We start from the raw sequence: 22,275 nt of genomic DNA, 5'->3' as shown, positions 1-22,275 counted from the left end.
TTCTTCCAAACTGTTTCTCCTAACTTTGCTTTTTTTTCATAGCAACAGTCTTTTTTTCCCCTTTTTTTTTCATGCAATCTGGCATATTGACTTGAATGATAACTACAGACATGTGGAGCAGGGAGGTTTGTGTGTGTCTCCTCCTGTCTTCATTTCTGTCACACATGTTTGGTACATAAGAACCTGACAGGGACACACCTTATGTTTTTTTCTACAAGAAAAGGTCAGTCAGTGGTTGTGCTCATTTTTTGCTTCATTGCTCAACTGATTTTCCAATAAAAACTCCATCTCCGGGTGGCAGATTTCTATAAAAAACGCCCATGCGTCTCTTTCCCATCCTGTTAAGTTTTAGATGAGCAGTACGGCAGCGAGCAGCGCCGCACCCTTGGTGATGTTGATGACTCGTCACTGTGTGTGTCCCCCCTCCCATCCAATGCCAAGACAGCTTGGCTAATTAAATGTGCTGGGCTCAGGCCTTCCTGTGCCAACTGTGACATGCTGCACTCTGAGGGATCCCTCATTCGGAGGAGTGACAGGGCAACGCGCACGTCCCAGAGATCCACTCACTGATGACAAAGTGTTCAAGCCTGACCCCGAGGGCGCCCTGCAAAAAACATGTAAGCCTTTCACTTATTTCCCCACTTTTACACAGGGAAACATCTGGGAGCTGACCAGTGCAACCAGTGCTGAGTGGCCAGTGGATTCTGAGAAGTTCACACAACACATGTAACCCAGAGAGTGTGTTCTTCTGTCGAGTAATGATGATTGGTTGCTTTGGTGCTGGCTGATAAAGTAAATTAAATCTGTTAAGAAGAAGAGAGGGAACAGGAGGGAGTGCAGTTTAAGTGACCCCAAGTAGCCAAAGTGCCTTTACCAAATACAGACCTTATTGTAGGACACCCAGTTGTCAGAGAGATGATAAATGAGGCACCTGGCTGACACTGGCCAAAAGCTAACCTGAGTGCTGCTAACAACAGCTTATTTTCATTCCAGATTCTTCCACATCTTTAATATATGACTGAATGTGGAAATCATACACGGGCCGGAGTCGACTTATATTTGTGCCCAGACACAAGCCAGGTCAGCTGACACTCAGCTACACTCAGTCTGACTGGGCCGGCTGCACTTGGAAGGCATTTCACACTATTTTCACACATCAAACCTAACAGAATACGTCCAACCAACCGTGTTATCTTCCTTGTAGTTCGAACATGATTTAGAATAAAGTATTTCTGATTCTGATGATTGAAAGGCAAGCAATGTGTGGAAAGTTTTGAATTTCAGCTTCAAAAGCTCTGCTTTGATTGTCCAATGACCTGATGACTTTTCTATCTCTTTTTTAAAGATTATTTTTGATTGTATTGCCTTTATGAGACAGGAGCCGCCAGAGATAGACAGAAAGGAGGACTTTGTACATGGGTGAGCTACCAGGGCGCTCTTTCTATCTCTTATCTCTCTCCTATACTGCCAGAACTATTTGTCACAAAGACAGATGTGTGTAACTGTGCATAGCATGTGTTTGTTGTGAAGTTGTACAGTGCAACAATGTTTTGTCACACCAGCTTGGAAATGTAACATTACACATTTAACTTTCCTATATTTCTTATATACAAAATCATTTTTATGAGTCTCTCAACTGTAAAGTGCAGCATACTGGAGTTGACACTGTAATGTTGTGAATATTTAGTGATAGTTGTGATTTATTTACTTGAACTGGTGATATTTGTTAGTTGGTTAAATTGACTCACTATCTTTTTCTGACCTTTTCAGTAAAATCTCCCTGATGAAGACTGTGCGATACGGTTTAAAGCTCTGCAAAAGCTAGTAAGTGGAACTTGAGTAGACGTTTTTCCATTGACTTCCTGCAGTTTGTATCAAGAGGGGATTTTTAGAATCAATGACAAATTCCCACAAGCTATTTAGAATTACAACTATGAGGCTAAGCTGTATATTTACCCAGTCAGCAGCACTTAACTCCAATATGATGTAAACAAGATGATAAGTACATACACCAGGGAAGTCTCTTCCTTTGTAATGCTAGAGGCTAGAGAGCCCATAACACAATAAAGGTTGAGACACCCTCCTTCGACAGCAGTTAGAAACTTCAAGATGACCTCCGTGACTTCATGGTTGCCATCAAATGTATTTGCCCACCTCAACTGATGTCATCCTGGACCATAATAATAATACTTGGCATCTCAAATGTTAATTGGAAGATGAAATCTGCAAAACCCAGATCACCACTGAGCAAAACAACAGAGCTTTACACTACTAACTGTAACTAACTGAAATCACATCATGTTATATCATATCAAAATAAAATCTGTCAAAGATCCAGTCTGTAATCTCCTGCATGCTGCATACACACCACCTTGGATGTGAGAGCGTGTGCACATACATCTTTGACAGTTGTTTAGTATTAGTATTTAGTATTCATCATATAATATAGTATTGGTTGCAAAAATAAGTCTGATTCTATGTAAACTTATGAGAAAACTACCTTACTTCTCACTTGATTTCTTACTTCAGTAAACATTTCTATTTAGTTTATGGTCTCCATCGCTAATTTCAAGTCTTTGTCTGCATAGCATGATGTTCATTTTGTAAATGAATGGTCCCATTTAGTAAAATAGGGCGTGGATACTTTGTGATTAACAAGTCTCAACCACCGCATTTCCTCTGTGTTTTCAATCAGATCCAATCAGGATAGAGGCGCAGCGATGTGTATCCTCCTCAGCTCCTCCTTCTCCTCCAAATGTGGTCACTTCTGGCTCCAAATGAACAAGATGGCGATGGCCACAATGTCAAACTCGAGACCTCAGAACCGAAAACAAATGGGTGACGTCACGTTGGGTTAACACTTGAGTAAAATACAGTCAGTACACAATACATGTAAAAAACCTCCCTGCGTCTGACCAAACATATGAGCGAGTTTGAAGTACACAGCCAATACACATGTTAGAGTAAACGACACAACTTCAGGAATCAATGTATAAAATTGGAGCCATTGCAGTCAACTAATTACACTCAGTCTCAGCTCGTGAGGAGCTTTAGAAAATCTAAATTCCACCACTCGCTGCACTGGCTTTGTGCTGGATGTCTGGTCATTTTAAATGCTGCCAGCCAGGAATACTTTCAGAACACAGACAACTGTATCAGCTCTTCTCCCGCTTCCTGCCATACTGTCAAGGCGCTGCCAGCATCTCTATGGCAACATAACATATGTCATTTTGTGGATGCTCATGCACCTTATAGTATTTGAGTGCTTCTTTTTTAGTACTGCACTGCCTGAAGGGAAGTGAAAGCACGACTCTGGTCTGAGCACAGAAAGGGTCAATAATGGTAGAATATTGTACTTTGGAGACACTGGATTATTAGTAGCTTGTTTAATTGAATTTTACCTTTTAACTTTCTTCAAAAGGTGCTAAATATAAATAAATAGGGTGTCTTCATTGTTAGCTTTTGATGTTTTCAGTTGATGTGTCTTCGTCTTTACCAGATGTTTATTGTCTCAACTTTTTTTGTTCATTTGTAGAACAAAAAATATGTATGTTTGGCATATTTTCTCCCCATCATAGCGTGATCATCATTAGCAGATTAGGTTTTTCAAGCATCATGAGATTGTAGATCAAAAGCTCATGCACAGCTCCTAAATGGACCTTGAGGTGGGAGTACTCTGTCATTATCTTGAAGTTGTTTATTGCATCTCTTGCTCTTGATCTTGAATAATACTTGCGTTGCTCTGGACGGGGATTTGAACTTGATCACTGACACCTGCTTTAGGTGGAGACATGACTGAATGTGGTCTTGAGATTAGAGATATCTCTATCTATATATATCTACATCTGCCTGCTGTGGCTATGTGATTTAGAATCATGTCATTTGGCAGACGAAAAATGACTTTGCCATTTGCACGGCCCGTCTGTAGGCTGCTGCATGCTACAGTGGGTGGTCTAACACCCATATCAGCTCTGCTCTACTTCACATGGCAGGCTGACTTTTTACTGGGTAGAGCCCTTTGCTTCTAATTTACTGCTTTTAAAGTAATCAACTAAAGAAAAAGCCGTAAGACAACTGTGGAAGTGAGGAGGCCTCAGCATCAGATAGCGAACTTTGACTAAAGACTGGACTTCTGTTCCATACATTGACTGAATGTTGAGCTTTTATTGTGCTTATTCTTAGAGCAGCTCTCACCCGGAGGTGAATGTCTCACTTTAGATTGAACTCATTACACATACAGGAGGTGTTGCTGCATGTTTTTCCCATCAGCGGAACAGAAGGAAGAAAGATCTGACTGGGTTGTTTGAGACTTGAGGAAGGTTTGTGGCTACGTTACAGAGTAATAGTGGAGCCTTGTGGTTCATGTAGTAAAGAAAACGGTCAGGAGTATGGACAATTAAAAGCAGCAGGAAAAATAATCAGTGCAATACTGTGAACTTAAAACGTTTTTTGATACAATGGAAGTCAGTAGTGCATGAGGTAGTTTCCATACCTGAGTTTGAAACCAGTTCATTGGCAGGTCCAACTGTGGGTTTTACTGCATCAGAGATACTTGTAAATCACAGGAATGTACTTTATAGAGCTGCTGTTTTGTTTTGAAAATGCTTCTCTGTGGTTGTCTAAGCTTTCTTGCAGGTTCCCCAAGTACAGTAACACACAGCTTTTGTCTGCATTTCCACATGGGACTGTTCTGTTCACATTCATGTTGGGATTTTAAAAAGGAATTTTTGCTGACTTGGGAGCAGCACAACAAGCTATTTTATTACCTTCATATCATATAGCGAATGTGTTGGCAGACAGTTGTGTATTTACACATCCAGCAGACACGGAGTAACGCTCATTTGGGGTTTGTGTATGTTCAGCAGCTAGTCGCTAACTTTGACTGCCAGGTGTTTTGTGCTGGACAGGTAGCATACAGTGGATTTACCTGAGCTGAAAACAGCCGCTTGCTGCATCCGGAAACGTTGCTGAGAACACAGAGAGAGCGAAGCGAAACAGTAAAAAGCTGTAAAACCAAAACAGCTAAATGAGGCTAAAATGAGCTGAGGGGAGCTGCATATTCGGATGATAACTCTCTGTTGTTTAATCACTATGAATGATCCCTTTCACATTATATGAAGTCGTTTGATCCATAGTTAATATAAGAATATGGATTAGAGCAGCTTTAACTAACAGTGTTTTCCACCAACAGCAATAAAGAACATTATTTTAATGATTATGTTGTTTCAGGCTTCAGCTGCTCATATTTATAATGACTAATGCCACTACACAGTGATGACCGGTATTGATCTGGTATTGTCAGTGCCATAGGTTTTGCATTTGCGTTTTACTCCTATAAAGAGCATGTCTGCTATTAGTGGAGTTTTGTGCACTCCAAAAACCAGTTTAAAAGCCTCAGTGGTCAGTATCGATTTTATTTCTTCTATTTTTAAAATGTTCCCCTCCTTCTTTTGCCTGTGTGCCTCGACTGAAACGAGACTGTCATGACTTCCTTCCATGAAGGGAAACATTGATTTCGGCTCAGCGGGGATCATGCAAAACAGCCTCTCATTAAAATCATAATTAGAACTTGGAAATGGCACATGGAGTTCAACTCTGGGATGAGTTGAAAATCTCTGAAAAAGTATTAAACTTCCACTTAGCCTTTCACTCCCAAAACAAACCGGTGCTGACATTTCATACAACGTGAGGTGAACGCAAAAAAAAAAAAAGAAGAAGCAACGTCATATCTGCTGAAGCCCAATGTATTCAGCATCGTATCGAGGTCCAGTTGTTTCTCTCTGTTCTGGACACTTTGATGCCTCATCCACTTCTGTCGACACTAAAATGTGTATTTCTATGTGATATTCATCTGCCTGCCGTTTGACAGGTAAAACAAAAACACGAAAACGTCAGTATCCTTCAGGAGTTCTTTTTCAGTGTCAAGGGCATTCGTTCTTTTCCACCTGAAGGTCACTGCTGTGCATCATCATCATCATCATCATCACCCATCCTTACGCAAATATCAAACTACAACGTCACGTCGACTCTCTGACAATGCTCATAAACTCCCCCATCAGTTGTGAAGGTCCAGTTCAAACACACATTAACACACACACATACATTCACATGAACACACACGCGCACACTCTGCCCTCTTCCTGTCCCCAGCCCTGGTTGCCTAGGAGACAGCTGAGACTGGGACCCCATCTCATTACACACCAATAGGGCTGTGTGACTGGCTGGAGGAAGAAGGATGGGATCTTTGTCGCCATCTAGCAGCCAAGACAGAGAAAGACATTTCTTTTTTCTTTTAGGCCAAAATTCTGCCTAGTAACCCAATATGCTGACTTCTCCTGGTGCTGAAACCCAGCCCTGAATTTCTAATGAGAGACATCCAGTGGTTAGGCTTCACACAAGAGGAAAAGTTAGATATGTGACATATTTAATAGGTAACCTATGGCGTAATCAGTGATTGATTGTTAAAAATTAGAACAAAAATTTGCTTTTTTTTTAATGCAGGCTGAGCAAATGATCACACTTTTTAAAACTACTTGTCTCATAATTCCTAAACATGTTTTTTTAGATAGATAGATAGATAGATAGATAGATAGATAGATAGATAGATAGATAGATAGATAGATAGATAGATAGATAGATAGATATAGACTAAACCAGCACAAATGGTGAAAAGATACTAAGTACATTCACTTAAGTACAGTTCTGAGGTACTTGTGTTCTACCTGAGTATTTTACATGGTATCCTGTTTATATACCTTTCAGACGTAAATATTGTACTTTTTACTGCACAGCTTTAGCGTAGACATATGATCAGCCTACAGAATATGTGGCATTGTTATAGATCGAACTATTAACGGATAAAGTTGTCTAAATGACCTCCGCCAACTTCAACATTAAAATTGCGTTTAAAATAGCACTTCTACTTTTGATACTTTAAGTCCATTTGGTGCCGCAGTCTCTGTTAATTCAGGACTTTTACTTTTAAGAAAGTACTTTTATATTATGTTATTGTAACTTCTACTAATGGTAAAAAATTATATGAATTCTTGTTTTATCACTGCACCTCAATTATTATATGAATGGACTATACCACATAGTAAAGTCTTATCAGGTTCAATTGGAAAAAAGGTAAGGTGCAGATCTTTTTTTAAGCTCCTTGAGAAAGAAAAATTAAATTGGAACGTGTACTGCAAAGAAGTCTATAATGAGTAATCTAATGATCAATGGCTTCTCTCTTTTAGTATCGACCGCAATTATGGGTTGAGTGTGTTTGTCTGATTCTACACAAAAGCACAACAACAACAAAGTTCCAATAATTGATTTTATGTATTTTATACAGTGGTGGAAGAAGTATTCAGGTGTTTTACTTGAGTAAAAGTACCAGTATCACAATGTTAAAGCACTCCATTACCATTATAAAAATGGCTCCTGTTATATTGTGTTATATAACATTTTACATCATTAATGTCTCAGCAGCATTTTAATGTCGTAGCTGGTGGATGTGAAGCTAATTTTAACTGCTTTATAAAACCTTTGAGTAGTTTATTCCGTAACAGTTCATCATATTTTTTATGAGATGGTCATATCGTATGTGCATAAAATCTTAATCTGCAAAGTAACTAGTAAGAATATTTCTAGTGACAATATTTCCCTATGAATTATGAGGTAGAACTATACAAGCATACAATGGAAATAGGCCTGACCATGTGAAGTGCAGGTGTCTTTAAATTGTGCAGTGATTGATTAAACGGCCACATTTCAGCTCTGATTTTATATTGTTAAATTTCAGTATTGCAGTATTATTATAAGCGTAAGACCAGACAAATGTATTTTACTGTATGTTATGTTTAAGTTTTAGTCCATATATGTTGATGTAATTTAGGATTAAGCCTATTTTCAGGACAAAGTACTATTTTCTGAATCCTGACAAATTTTTTAAACCCGATTTTTGAATTGCATATGTACGTTTTCTATCCCAAATATTTAATCTCACTCATCCTAATTAAAGTTATATTCCTGAACAGCAGTTTCAAAGCTCTAGTATGCACGTATAACATATTTTTTTATTTATAACTGGGAATATCACACAATCTGAGACAGTTGGTCTGGAATATACTGCAGTTTATTAATTCTAATAGATGTGTTATATTTATTATTAAAAACATCAAGTAAAAATGGCCACATATATACGCAGCAGCAGAAGCAGGAGTCTGGGCTGAACTGAGCAGGACACTGTTGTGCTTTTAATTTCTACTTGGCTGGGGAACAAAAGATAGATCATCCTTGTGCTACACACGTCGTATGTGAAAACGAAGCCACAGACACACTCGAGTGTTAACCTGTCCCTCTGTTAAAGGTTTTAGATAGATACCCTATTCACCATAATGTGAAAGTGCAGCTAGGAATATCAGCAAATTCATATTAGTGCTCTCAAAGAGTAACTGAACACTCCCTGAAAATCTTGTTTTTGCTGACCTCCAGTGGTTCAACTTCTCACCTTTTGCTGCAGTGATGTACAAAGGTACTTCAGGACCCGGTGACATCACTGTCAGGGCGTGGTAACAGGTGTAACAGAGCACATTTCTGACCACACCCAGCAGTGATCCTGAGTGCGGTCAGAGGTTAAACAGGCTTTAAACTGGAATCGTTTAACCAGACAGGGCAGCAAAACACTTCAGTTTACAGTCTGGTGAAACATAATCCTCTGTGCCTTCTTTATAGTGAGGGTACAAATCATATACCTGTGTAATGCTTGAAGGTTATGTATATGAAATTCACTTTGTACTCAAGAATCTCAGACAAAAACAATGGAAGAGAAACAAACAAAACTCAACAAAAGTGACTTTGTTAGCCTTTCTACAGTCTCTGTTGACCCAGAAACAGCCGTCATATCGCTGGCCACCAAACTCCAGAGACAAAAATGGTAATTTACCTCGTATATTATTGTAAGACCATAACAGAATAGATAGAAACTAAATAAAACTCACCAAAACAGTATTTGTTAGTCTTTCCACTGGTCCAACAATCACCAACTCTGCTTCGGTCTGAAATCCTTAATTCATCAACGTGGATTAGAAAACTGCTCCACTTTATCTTTACATAGCAAACAGTCGTTTGCTGCTATATTATTGTTCTAAATCTCATTACATAACCTTTAACCAATGAATGCCTCATGATGCTTTACTGTATGAATGTATGAATTAATGCCTTATGTAGCACAAATTCCTGGTGCTCACCTTTAACAAAACACCCAATCACTACTATTCACACTTAACAGTTCATCAGTGAGGGAATGTTAATTAATTGATATGCACTCAAGTCAACTGCATTTCAGTTGAATAAAAATGTATTTATGTAACTGTATTTTTTTATGTTCATTACGTAACTGTTTGCATCTGACAATGACGTTTCATTAAAACAAGTAACTGCATATTCCTGTATGTACTGTAAGACTTTCAGGAACTTGTCTGAAATAAAGTTACCTAAAATCCGGCTAACTCGACCAAATTAACATTCCCTAACTGATGATCTATTAACTATGAACTAATCACATTAAGTCATAGTGACTTGATCCTTCGTTAATGGTGTGCAACAGGAATTCATAAAACATCCTGCATTAAATCATCATGAGTCATAAATTATTAAAGCATTACTTAAATATACGATTTGTACCCTTATTATAAAAAGTTAGACAAAATGATTTAAACCCAAGGCAGGAAACCAGCTTTGTTGTCCAATGGCCACTTTGTCAGCCAAAAAGATTTTCTAAACAATTTTCTAGCACCAAATGATATTTTGTTACCAAATTAAGTTTCTAGCAAATACACCAGCGGATGGGGGCCGGGTGTTACTTTCCCACCCTGGTAACACCTGATTGATACACAATAAATCTTTAAACAATCTTTCCATCTAAAGAAATTTGAGGTTACTACAATTTCAGTCTATACCTCAATACCATCTAGTGATATTCATGCGCAGGTGAAAATAAAGCGTCTATGCACTGTACCTATTTTAAATGTGAACGATCCCACAATGTGCACAAACAACCGACTTGTCACCTTTCTGCCCCGCAAGACAAATGACCTCTATCTGTTTTAAAATAATTCTGCCTTGGTCCACAGGATATACTATTGTTGACCCCACCTAAAGCATAGTATTGTCATTTAAATGTAGATATAGGCAAGGGTGATTGGAGCTAACACAACAGATTGAAAAAGAGATATTACACATACAGTACACTTTTAACAAAGATCAACATAGAAATAAAAGACGTAAATATCAAGAAATAAACTCCTTCATATGGTAACATAAGATATGACGTAAACTGCAGAACTGAGCCTTGTGAAACTACTTATTTGCCTTAAAAGAAAAGGATCTGCAAAACACTAATTGTGGTGTGGTGGTGATTTACTGAAGGTCTTTGTAAACATTCTCTGTCCTAGGCCTCTGATTCCGATTGATCGGTGGCGACGCAGCCGTTCAGCTCGCCCAGTCCTGTTTGCTCCTGGATGTCGGTCATCTCTCCGACGATGAAGGTTGTCTCCCCTCCTTTGCTGTTGGCCGAGCCGCTGTCCAGCTGCTTGGCCGCCTGATTGGTCAGGGTGGGTTCTTCATCCAGCCTGCTGGAGATGGACCAGTAGAGGTGAGCATCGAGTCTGGCTGCAGCCAATGAGAGCTCTCGTGCGGAGCAGGAGGGCGTGTCCACCTTGGGGGAGGGGGAAACATGATGAAGGTTAGCCCCATTTCCAGAGTTATATTTTAGAAATAGAAAATTATATAGAAAATTGAAACCGCTCTCATAGCTGTACAGTAAATATGAAGCTACGCCCAGCAGTAAGTTCAGTGGTTGTGAATCTTTGGGGCTGGGAGCTACCGTAGGTAGGGTGTGGTGACGCGTTTAGGGTTACGGGAGCAGGGGCTTCAAGTCACTGCTTCCGGCCAAGAAATAGTCCGGCACGTAACCCTGCGTCAAGCCCCACATTGTGTTATTCTTTGGTTTTTGCACGTATTAAATGAGTTAACTGGTGATTTTGTTACCTTTTGACAGAGTTTCCAGTCTTTACACTAAGATAAGCTAACCAGCTGTTGATGCCTCAGCAGGAAAGTGAATGCATATATTTCCCAAAACCATTCCTCTAAATGCTGTAAGTACACCATATTTTCCTCCACCAGCCGCGTCTGTTTCTACAAGTCTTAGAAAATTGTAAGGCTCAGTTTTGTAAAAACCTGCCAGCTTCACTCAACAAGTGACAGAAGTTAAAATGGAACATAACTGGGATACTGACAGTTTTAAAGAGAGGTCAAACACGCAGTCATGGGTGATCAGACGCTCATTGTATTACTGTTTGTGCTCTGGCATAGGTTATAAAATAGCTTTGGTGTGTGGCATTGGTCTATGCTGTGTAGTTGTCCCTACCAAAATAAACATGAAGTAAATACTTAAGTTAAGAGTTCCAGCATTTCCCAGCATGCCTTTCAACAACCCCAAGAGAACAAGTGTGAGAATTCAGCTGCTGGTTATACACGTAGGTGGAGACAGGAATAGGGAGAACAGCAAGAGTTGGTCCAGTTTTCCGTACTCAAAGTCAACTTGCAGTTATATTCTTATCTCTTGTCAGTGGAAGAGCTGCTAAGTTTGCCTCTTCTTATAAAATGACACCAAAGATATCTATGATAATGTTTAAAGTTGAAGCATTTTCTGCTACTAAACTCCATTGTGACAACACTGCTGGTATCTGAACAAGATGCCACATATCCTACTGTATGTCTGTCCTCCTATAGACAGAAATGAGAAAGAAAATTCTGACCCAGAAATATAAGGTACACTCCTGTCACATATTGCCAGTAGCTGTTCTAATAACAGCAAACAAGTGTTTTAGGAGGACAATTTCCTTTAAAAAAAAATAGCAGCCCATAGTTATTTCTCAAGTTTATACATAGTTGGACCCCTGTTTTATAGGATAGCTCAACCAGGTTACCAAATCAAACACCTCGATATTGGCCTGTAGTCTGTCTTCATCACCCCAGCGCCCACAGACGTTACCTCAAACGTGTGATGAAATGCTCCGTAGTCGATGTCAAAGAAGCCCTCTGCCATTAACATCATCGGGCTAAACCGGTGACCCCACAACACCTCCTCCGTTAGATAGGAGCTCCTCGCCTGGCACGTCATCCCTGCACACGCAAACACAAGCGCACTGATGAGCAGATCAATTCTTGCTAACTTAGATACATCACAGAAAACAACTAGGATTGTCTGTGCAACAATTTAATTACTCTTTATTCTCTGCAGCCAAGTTATGAGTGTCGGCTACTGCTTTGTTACTCTCCGCAGCACTCTGACTAAGGGAATCGATATTTGGAGTAGGCAGAGAGGCCACCTTTACCTCATGGAGACGCATCATGAATAGCTCTGATACACTGAATTCCTGCCAAACAGTAAGGGAACAGCTGAGTATATTATCCTCTAAGAATGAGTTTGACATAAGGCAATATGAGACGGGGATAAACCAAACACGGACCCGTCTAAATCCTTCCAGGGTATATAACAAGGCTACTTGTTCCTGCCAGACTCTGTTTGGATTTTGTAGTTTTTCAGATAGATAGTAAGACAAGTACAAGTCAATGCTGCCAACATTAAATAAAAACCATAAACATAACATAGGTGTTAAACTCTGCTTTTAAGTATGTAGTTTCTCCATGTTGCCCAGCTGGTTTGAATGATTTTCCCCATTCAATATACTGTAAATTCAGAGCTCTTAAGTCTGAGTCTGGAGTGTGTTTTGAGCTTCAGAAATGAAAACTGGAATTTGTTTCACATTTTAGCCATTTATCAAGTGTGACTAACAGTGAGTTAGTCCACAAGGCGCCAGTGCCTTGCTTAAGGGCAGATGAGTGTTCACTGACACACACTGGCTGATGTGGGGATGGATACGGTTAGGCTATGCACTGCTAAGACACCTTGTTGCATATGATGTAACACCATTTTAATCTTCTCCTAGTAAAAGACTGCTCCTTTAGTCAACAGTTAGGTGATGAAAACATAAACTATAAGAACACAAAAACATCACTTCACTTCAGTGATTACTGTCCAGTTTTGTTCCCTGTTATATAACGCATTCACTTATATACTTGTATCTAAAAATATGTATATTTCCACTGCAATGACAACATCATAAGCCTCTAAAAGCTTTCCTGAAAGACCGAGAAGAGATGGAGAGCTCTCAGATAAATGATTGCACATCTAAACTCAGACGTCCTGGAAGGTAAATTTCATTTTCTAATGGACAGTTTTGGACAGGGTCTGCTTTCTGTAAAACAGTGATGGTCTTACTGTAATATCAGACGGTTGTATGCATCTACAAGATTCATTTCCTAATGTGCAATTCTTGTTGTTGTAGCCAAACATGCATTTACAACACACAGGCCATTAAAACTTTACAGTTAAATTAAATTGCAACGTATTATTACCCATGCAATCCAACAACAAAATCACCTTCAACCAATCATATAAAATCATTAGTATTAAAATATTGTTATTGGCATTATTTATATAGCCAGAACCTTAATACATTTAATAATTATCATCAGCTTAATATTGCTACATTTATTTTTGTCACTATTTCCAGTGGGTAACCGTGTATTCATTCACTGCACAGTGAGTCTTAGCAGCAACTGGTTTGTCCATCGCCCACTCATTTCATATGCAAACACTGAAATGCATTCCTGTTATTCTTATGTTGTATTTTGTGATTATTTTACCTGCCTTGTGCACAAAACTGCCACATCATTGGATAACTCTTAAGATTGCTTGCCAGTTTACTTGACTGTCCCTAAAGTTCTCACAATCTTTAAATTGAAATAATACTAGTCAGCTGTAGCATGGTTAGCACTAGGGGAAATGATTACCGGGTAATAATTTTGGTGTTTGCTTTCTCATTGCTTCATACATTATTATATTTAACCCATTCCTCACCGGTTGCCTCCACCATTCCTTCCAAGATGACCACAATCTCAAAGTCCTCCTTCTCCAGCTGGGACTGCGACATGTCCCAGAAGGGCGAATGTGTGTCGATCTCGTGGGAGATCACCAGCGGCGAGACCAGGAAGAGACGATCATCGCCTGTCTCGAAGCCCACGCTGATGTCTGTTTGGTCCAGCGGGATGAACTCACCTGAAACAGACAATAAAACACAGGGTGAGGAAAAGGGAAGAGTTTAGTTTAGCTTTTCTCTATAAGTATGCTTTTGCACAGATTACCAGCATAACCATACACACTATAATTATTTGTTATCTTAAAGCAATCGAATACAAAATTGACAAAAAATGATACATTTTCTAATGAAAAAAGTGATTTAAAGACACAAGAGTCTGTATAATTAGGTAGTAGTAGAAGTATTGTAGTTGTCATAGTGGAAGAAGCAGTAATTATATAAGCTCCAGAGGTAGTTTGTCTTATCTTGTTGTCTTACCTTCCTGAGTCTGTTTAGACTTGATGAGCTTGGCCCTCATGTTGGCCCCTACGATGTGGGAGCTCCGAAGGTCGCCCACCCTGAACATCAGACAGAGCTTGTCATCTCTCAAAGAGATGACAGCATGTTTGGAGAACACCAGAGTCTCTGCCCGTTTGTTGGGCTGCGAGATCTTCACAAACATACAGCCAACCTGAACAGAGAGACACAGACTGTGCTCTAAACTCAAAGGCAGGCAGAGTGGGTACAAAAGGCTCAGACATGTGCAATAACTGGAAGTAGGATTATTGAAAAATTCATAACTTATCTTGCTTTTCATAATTAATGCAGACTGTACAGCTGTAAACATTCACTGTGAGTGCTGAATATAAAGAAATCTCGTTCATTATTTTCGATAGAGCTTACTATTTCCAGTTTTCAACATTCAAAAAGCAGCAGTGACACTTGAATTAACCTCAGACTCAATCATTTTGTAATATGCATAGTGAAACAGCCCACGTTTCCATCAGTTGGCATGTTTCCAGGTAGCAGACATGCATAAACATGATTCTGCTTGGACGTCGCAGTGTGGATTTGTCCTCATCAAAAGAGTGCTTACTTTGTGGGAAAAACCGAGCTCCATCAGCACTTTCAAAGTAAATATTCTTTTCCAGGAGGCATACCATCTGCTCGGAATTAGTGTCATTTCGTCCACGTTGTAATATTTTTTTTTTTATTTCATTCAGCTGAACTGACAGCAGGCTTCCTTCTAATCAGACTGACTCAGGTCAAACAGTATTTTTAATCTTTTATTATTTTATTAATCTGAAAGCCAATTTTTTAATACTTTTTCTTTTACCTGACCTCCTGATGTGCTGTAGCAAGGGTTATGTACACAGTTTCTATGTGTTAGACCCAGATCTGCAAACACTACTGACATACAGTGAGTATTAGATAAGTCCTCACCGAGGTCAGCAATAAATCAGTGTCAGTATGGCAAAGACAGGTTTATGTTTCCTGTATTATGGTTTTATCATTATTATAATTAATTATAAATGTGTAAATAAGTCTGCACAAATCACCCTTATATGATTATGTCCTGTAATTTTAGATTTTATAACTAAATATTGAAGCATTTGAGTTAGAATTTCCTCTGTATAATTAATAATAATAAATGTCAAGTTTGATACTCAAAATCTAAATATTGTGTAAAGTCAGGAAGGGGAATAACATATTTTCCTGAATATGATCATTTATAGACTACCATTGATTTATTAATATGATTTCCCGATTTCTCAGTCAGCCCTGGTGCTCACCATGAAGGCATTGACCATTGAGCCCAGTATAGCCTGCAGCAGCAGCAGCATGGTGCCCACTGGACACTGGTCGGTGATGACGCGGTGGCCGTAGCCAATGGTGGTCTCTGTCTCGATGGAGAAGAGGAAGGCCGAGATAAAGCCGTTGACATTATTGACGCATGGCGTCCACGTTTCATCCTCCAGATGGTCCAGATCACCCCTTGGGAAGAAAAGAAGGAGAATGTGTGAGAAAGGGAAGGGGGGAGGGTGACAAAGTGGGTGTCAAGAGGGAAGAAATAGACAGAGAGCGAGAAGATTTATATTTTAGGTACGGAGGTGCAGAAATATATGTATGATGACTCATCTCTCACGTTATATTTACAATCTCCTTTCGGCTAATTCTTATAATGAATAAGCCGTAATCTTATTCCTCATATTAACCATAATTATTAACCTAATGTTCATGTCACTTTTCCTCGATGCTGCAAAAACCTACTTTTCCCATCGTATATATCATCACATACAGAAGTTTCCCTATATCGGCAGGTTTTTTATGGCCATTAAGAGTCTGCAGACTTTCGAAGTACTCACTACACAGGCTAATGCCCCTGATTAACACAGCCCCAGCCAGACAGGGAGAGCTAATTAATGAAAGTGGTGTTAAGTAATTTATATAATCTATGACTTTTATTGACCTGTGTTGGTGACCAAGGAATTGCAGCAACACCGACAGCTCTCTGGCACACCTTAAGGTGGCCTGTAATTGATATAAAGAGGTCACAATTTTACGAGTCGAATACGTTAGCTGATTAGAGCGGGGATCCAGCAGACACATCCTGTGAAGAGGTAACACATCACGATGAACTTTGCTGTAATATTAATACTGCTTTGTCATCCTCTTTTTTGGCTGAATATATATTTTTTGCCTTCATTGCAGAAATGTCTTGCAATGCTGGTACTTAAAAGGTAGCGTTGCCTCATGATTAGTTTATTAAAGGAATGGTTTGTCATTTTGAGAAATATGATTATTTGCTTTTGTTGCAGAGAGTTTGATGAGAAGATCGAGACCACTCTCATGTCTGTCGGTTAAATATGAAGCTACAGCCAGGGGATGGTTAGCTTAGCTTAGCACAAAGACTGGAAACAGGTGGAAACAGCTAGCCTGGGCCTGTCTGGAGGTAAAAGAAATCTGTAGCACCCCTAAAGCTCACTAAGTTATATCTTATATGTTACACTTCAGTTACAGTATTTACCATACAGTAGGGTGACCAGACGTCCCCGATTTTAGTGGACAGTCCCCGATTTGGCCGACCTGTCCCCGGTTAAAGCTGTCCCCGAAAATGTCCCCGATTTGAATGGGGGAGAAAAAAAGTTGCGTATGGATGCACACTCCAGTTTTTATGGTTAAACCATAGGGTTAAACCAGTTTAACTAACGTGCTGACGTTACGTGCGCTGTAAATGGCTTGTGTCGACCGGCTGGTGTCTTTTTGTTTGCGCTGCTCCCACTGTGCTGCGGCACATCCACGCCACAACAGCAGAGCACTCCTCTGCTCGTCTGTGCAGCTGCAGGTGAGTGACGGGGGAGCCAGCTGGAGAGCGCCTCCTTTTTCATTTTATTTTAGGGGCACCGTCCTTACAGGGGGAAGCATGCGTTGCAGGTTGCACTCTATCACAAGGAGTGCACAGCATAAGTGTAAATCCTCTCATGTAATGCTTTGCTGTGAAATATGGCTGAAGTCACGAGTGGAAGTGTGCACATGTTGACAAGCTCCCATGAGTTGATTGAAATAGCTAAAAAAAAAAAAAGAAAAACTATAAATAATAATAATAAGAAGAAGAATCAGAGTCAAATCAGGATCCAAGTTCTTCATATTGGTTAACAGTTTGGAAGGATTAAGGGTAACTTCTTATTGGCTACTCGTTTGCTTTGTCAAAATACATTAACATGTAATTGCCCCTGTTATTCATTTCATAACGATAACGATTAACGATTTTGACCATCGCGCTAAAAAATATCCCCGATTTTCATTTCGGAAATCTGGTCACCTTACCATACAGATGTGAGAGTGTCAATCTTCCCATCGACTTCTCGGCAAGCTAGAAAAAAAGCACATTCCTCTAAATGTCAAACTATTCCTTCAAGGAGGATGAGGAAAGACGAAAGCACACAGCTAAGGAAAACCATGTTCTTGGTAATATACAATGTCTAAAAGTGATCTTGCTCATTGTCATTGGGATTTAGAAACATTACTGTTTAAGCAGAAAGAAAGAAAAGACTCCTCTACTCTATGACTCAGGACTGAAGAGATATAAATTAATAAACTTGTTCCACTCCCTTTGCTCAACAGTCTTACCTACAGTAGGCTATGAGGTACCAGATGGCCCCGAAGAAGAGCCATGTCACAGCGTAGGCCATGACGAAGACGAAGAGCGAGCAGCGCCAGTTGAGGTCCACCAGCGTGGTGAAGATGTCGGTCAGGTAGCGGTAAGTCTCCCGCATGTTACCGTGCTGCACATTGCAGCGACCGTTCTTCTCCACGTAGCGCTGTCTCTTACGCCGAGCCCGGGCTGGTGAAGAGGCGGGGTGATGGAGTATCATGTGGAGAGAGGAGAGAGGAGAAGCGACACAAGTTGGTTACAGAAGTTTGAGTTAGAAATATAGAAATATGTGAGAGGTGGAACAAACATTCAGCTCCAGTTTTGGTCCTTTTCCATGCTTGAAACGAGTTGGTAACACTTCATTTGGATGGGCCGCCTACATATAGTTATTTAGTATTTGTAACATTTGCTTTGCCTGTAGATTTTTAACAGATTATCTATAAAGTATATGTAACAGTTCATGAACATACCGTAACCAAGAGGTTTTTTGTGCATAAACCTAACCAAACTTTTATTTATGAAACATTCGAACAGTTGAATCTCAATTAATAAGCTGCTGAAATGTTACAAATATAAACTATCTGTAGGCGGACTATCCAAATAAAGTGTAACAGACGAGTCTTCACAGGCGTTTTAGTTTCATAACCCTAACTTCCAAGAAACCCCTTCAAAACCCCCTGAGACAACTCCAAAAAGCAATACAGAGCTGCCTTTTAAATTTTTCTGAAAGGTTTTCCTATTTGAAGATACTACTCTGACTGCAGTCAGAGGATACAAGCTGAATAAAGGCACATTGAGAGATTGGAGGATAAACACAGGAAGGTGCCAAGGGGACAAAACTGGGTAGAGAGATGCAGTGTGGCTCAGAGGAAAAATCAGGCTGGTGAAAAAGGGATTACAGAAATGAAAACAGACAGGTGAGGAAAAGAGAGGAGATGAAGTGCGACAGGACAACATCATCAAACGCTCTGAGAAGAAAAGCTACAATATTGGGCTTTAGTTACTGTACAACCCTACAGGGAACTGATGATATTTTTCATGTAAAGAGCCATTTTTTTTACTGAGCATGCAACCATTGCTTGCATTTCTCACTATGTGTTGATATTTTGAAGCAAATTAGTGGCTCTGCTTTGAGAAAGTGACACCAAACTGTAGCTTAAAGCGACAGTTCACCTTCAAAAATTCATGTTTTGTCCTCTTATCTACCATTTATCCATCAAGATTGTTTTGGTGTGAGTTGCAGACTTTGTAGAGATCTGTGGCTTCTCTTTAATATAATGGAACCAGATTGAAATGATGACCCGGCTACTCAAGATACTCCACAGACTGTGCTTGTTGTGAGCAGTTTCATCTAGGAGCTATTTTTCTCTCTGCCACACTAAACCAACCAACCATATTATCACGCAGAAAGAAGCGTGCATTTTATGAGCTCCCTAATGTTAGAGCTCAGGAGGACACCAATAATGTTTACATCCTCGTCCATGAGTGGATGCACAGTTCTCCTTTGAGAAAGACAAGCCGAGTGCCATCTGGTTTCATTATATTCAAGAGAAGGCAGACATAGGGCAGATACATCCAGAACTCTGCAACTACCACCTAAACAATCAATCGTCACACAAAAAGCAATGAATGTCCAATTCAGTTAACAGTGTTTTAGGGTTTAAGGGCTGGTTCTTCCTTTCTCAGAGATGTACAGCGAAGAGGAGAGAAACCAGAGCGAACGAAGAGTTGAGCTGCTGGAGAAGCTTAAAGAATGAAAAATGTGCAAGACTGTCAAAAATCACTGAGGGATGAAGCACTGCAGCGCGGTGCAAATTAGAGTAGATTCACAACTATGTAAGAGAGGTGGGGAGGAGAAAGGGGGTTCAGTCAATACACAGCATGTGTGTGTGTGTGTGTGTGTGTGTGTGTGTGTGTGTGTGTGTGTGTGTGTGTGTGTGTGTGTGGAGGGGAGGGGAGAGAGAAAACGCTGATCCAGACTCAGTCAACAGCTGCCCATCTCTGGAGGAGCTAAACAAATCAGTAATAACGACCTCGCAAGCTTTATTCAGTTTTCTCCATGCTTTAATGAAGTCAATAGAACACATTTATTTCATTACAGAGTCACTCACCCCACCCGAATCGCCCCCTCTCCCTCTCCGGAATGATCTTCTTCCTGGGTTGATTGGCTGTGGCCTCCCGCTCGGCCAGCTTGTTCTGGAACGACCTCTTGACCTTGACCAAGGGTGGAGGGGACGGTGCCGTCTCGGTGGTGACGACGTGGCCCAGCTCCTCCGATAGGTTGAAGACTCCGGTGGAGGCGGTGGCCTCGGTGGCCACCTCCACTTGTTCGCCTTCCCCCTTCTCCTCCACGGGGAGCGAGAGGGAGTCTGGGCGGGTGGGGAAGACCGAGTTCTCCAGCGCCATGGTGTGTGTGTGTGTGTGTGTGTGTGTGTGCAGGTGTATTAGCGTGTTATTGATATCCTCCCTATGGCAGACTCTGTCCAGTGGCAATTGATAGGACCATTTGTTTGCTTGACTGAAGCCTGGAAAACAGGAGAAGCACACAATGATCTGTGACAGTAATTCACTGACAAAAAAAGAAATAGGACCTCAGGAGCGATCCAGCACCTCTGTCCCTTTCATTTCTAATCACTTCTTACATTAATAACAAGGCCTGGAGGTTCTGTGTTGCTTGATGTACAGATTTGACGTTGCCTGTTTCATCATTTCATCCCTTTTAAAGGCAGAAAAAGCCAAACTTGAGGAAGGGAATCACAATATTTGAGGTTGATCTTACATAGGTTTGTAAGTATGTGGCTCTCTTTCTTTCAAATCCTGGAGCACAGTGTGACATACGCACATTAGGGCCACTTTCAATGTTTTGCATGTTTCATAAAGTGCTTTGGGGTATGTGTGTGTTTGGTGTGTGTGTGTGTGTGTGTGTGTGTGTGTTGTATAAGTACATCTGCGGTAAATGTGGTGAATTTATGCTACAGGCCTGCTGATATTTCTTACATAAGTCCCATATAAGTACTAAAAAAAACTGTGGACAGTGAGACACGGTGAGTCTCAGAAAGATGTGCACAGTAAAATGGAGTCCTAGTTCCTCCTGGAGCCTTTGGAGGATGTGCGTCCATTTGGACAATTGGCGGATGGACGCAGGAGGAGAGACTGATGGTGACAGTCAAGATGACGCACTACGCCTGATGGATGGATCAGATATAGGCTCTATTAAAGGGCGTCTGTTAGCCAGCCAATAGGCTACAGAAACCGAGGGGCTAAGCTCAGTGGATTTAATGTCAGACAGCTAGGAATGAACAGAAACCCTTACCTGCTCAGTGTAAGCAACTTGTAGATGTGTAAGACCTTGGATCGGGCAGATGTTTTATCATAAGAAAAACGAAAATCGGGTCCAAGAACGAACCGCGATTGGCTCAGTGACACCCATTTCTGGTGTTTACCAGCGACGCAGCATCAGTCCACTCCTGTTCGCTTCTCCAGGAAAAAAAAAAACAAAGACCACCACGATCCGACCTCGGCATTTACACTCAGTAATGAAAAAGAAGCGATCATCCGCTCAGGGATCAAGCATAAAAATAAAAATATAAAATAAAAAAGCCAGGTTCAAATGATCACGGCGTTTGGAGAACATGTGTCGGGCAGTGGTCGTGCGAAATGGTGGCAACAGGATAACCCGGCAGCACGGAGAGATCCATCATCTGTGCATCTGATGGAGTCGGTCAGGTGTGGAGCCACTGAGCGGCGGAGGATGCTGTCATCAGCCCAGCCCCTATCAACCCCTGCCTGCCTCAGACGCTCCTCATTTCCACAACAGAGGACAGACAGCACTCGTCCCCGTCCCTCTCAGCTGACTGTCAGACCCCCCTTAAAAAAATCTGCACACAGCTCGGGAGATAAGCAAATGTTAAAGGCCTTTTTTTTTTTTTTTTTTTTTTTTTTTTTTTTTAATGACGCAATTACAATGTAATGACATAAACACCTCATTTTTATTTAATGTTTGTAATGCACATTTACCGATGGAATAATTACAGCATAGCTTATTTAGATTTTATTTCTAAATGTGTGACTTTTTTTGGCTCCTCTACAATTAAAAAATAACGCCAGACTCCTTTAAAAAAAAAAAAAAAATTTATTATTAAAATA

General features: G+C 40.4%; 1 protein-coding gene and 1 long non-coding RNA gene across 2 annotated transcripts; one reads left to right on the top strand and one right to left on the bottom strand.

Moving 5' to 3' along the window:
* The first annotated feature begins 74 nt into the window (after positions 1-74).
* On the top strand, positions 75-2,826 carry LOC127365690 (uncharacterized). The gene is made up of 4 exons (XR_007885247.1): positions 75-617; positions 1,379-1,419; positions 1,771-1,824; positions 2,696-2,826. It is a non-coding gene; the product is annotated as an uncharacterized LOC127365690 (long non-coding RNA).
* A 4,481-nt stretch (positions 2,827-7,307) lies between these two features.
* On the bottom strand, positions 7,308-22,242 carry kcnj9 (potassium inwardly rectifying channel subfamily J member 9). Its single transcript, XM_051403830.1, has 8 exons — positions 21,443-22,242; positions 20,241-20,654; positions 18,105-18,318; positions 15,767-15,968; positions 14,472-14,664; positions 13,976-14,173; positions 12,044-12,174; positions 7,308-10,705 (listed from the first exon to the last, which is right to left on the bottom strand). The coding sequence occupies exons 2-8, from the start codon at positions 20,533-20,535 to the stop codon at positions 10,439-10,441; spliced, it is 1,500 nt and encodes a 499-aa protein (XP_051259790.1). The 5' UTR covers positions 20,536-20,654; positions 21,443-22,242; the 3' UTR covers positions 7,308-10,438.
* Between the last annotated feature and the right edge of the window lie 33 nt (positions 22,243-22,275).

The sequence above is a fragment of the Dicentrarchus labrax genome, unplaced genomic scaffold (assembly GCF_905237075.1).
Source record: "Dicentrarchus labrax unplaced genomic scaffold, dlabrax2021, whole genome shotgun sequence".
In the NCBI taxonomy this organism is placed as follows: domain Eukaryota; kingdom Metazoa; phylum Chordata; class Actinopteri; family Moronidae; genus Dicentrarchus; species Dicentrarchus labrax.
This window is presented reverse-complemented; position numbering and strand designations above follow the sequence as displayed.

What these genes read in the sequence shown, in the direction of transcription:
- kcnj9 (XM_051403830.1), bottom strand. Translation starts at nt 20,535, where the DNA reads ATGGCGCTGGAGAACTCGGTCTTCCCCACCCGCCCAGACTCCCTCTCG. An exon ending in GAGGGGGCGATTCGGGTGGG is followed by an intron (nt 18,319 to 20,240) that starts GTGAGTGACTCT and finishes CCTCTTCACCAG; the next exon opens with CCCGGGCTCGGCGTAAGAGA. An exon ending in AGGAATGGTGGAGGCAACCG is followed by an intron (nt 12,175 to 13,975) that starts GTGAGGAATGGG and finishes TTGCGTGTGCAG; the next exon opens with GGATGACGTGCCAGGCGAGG.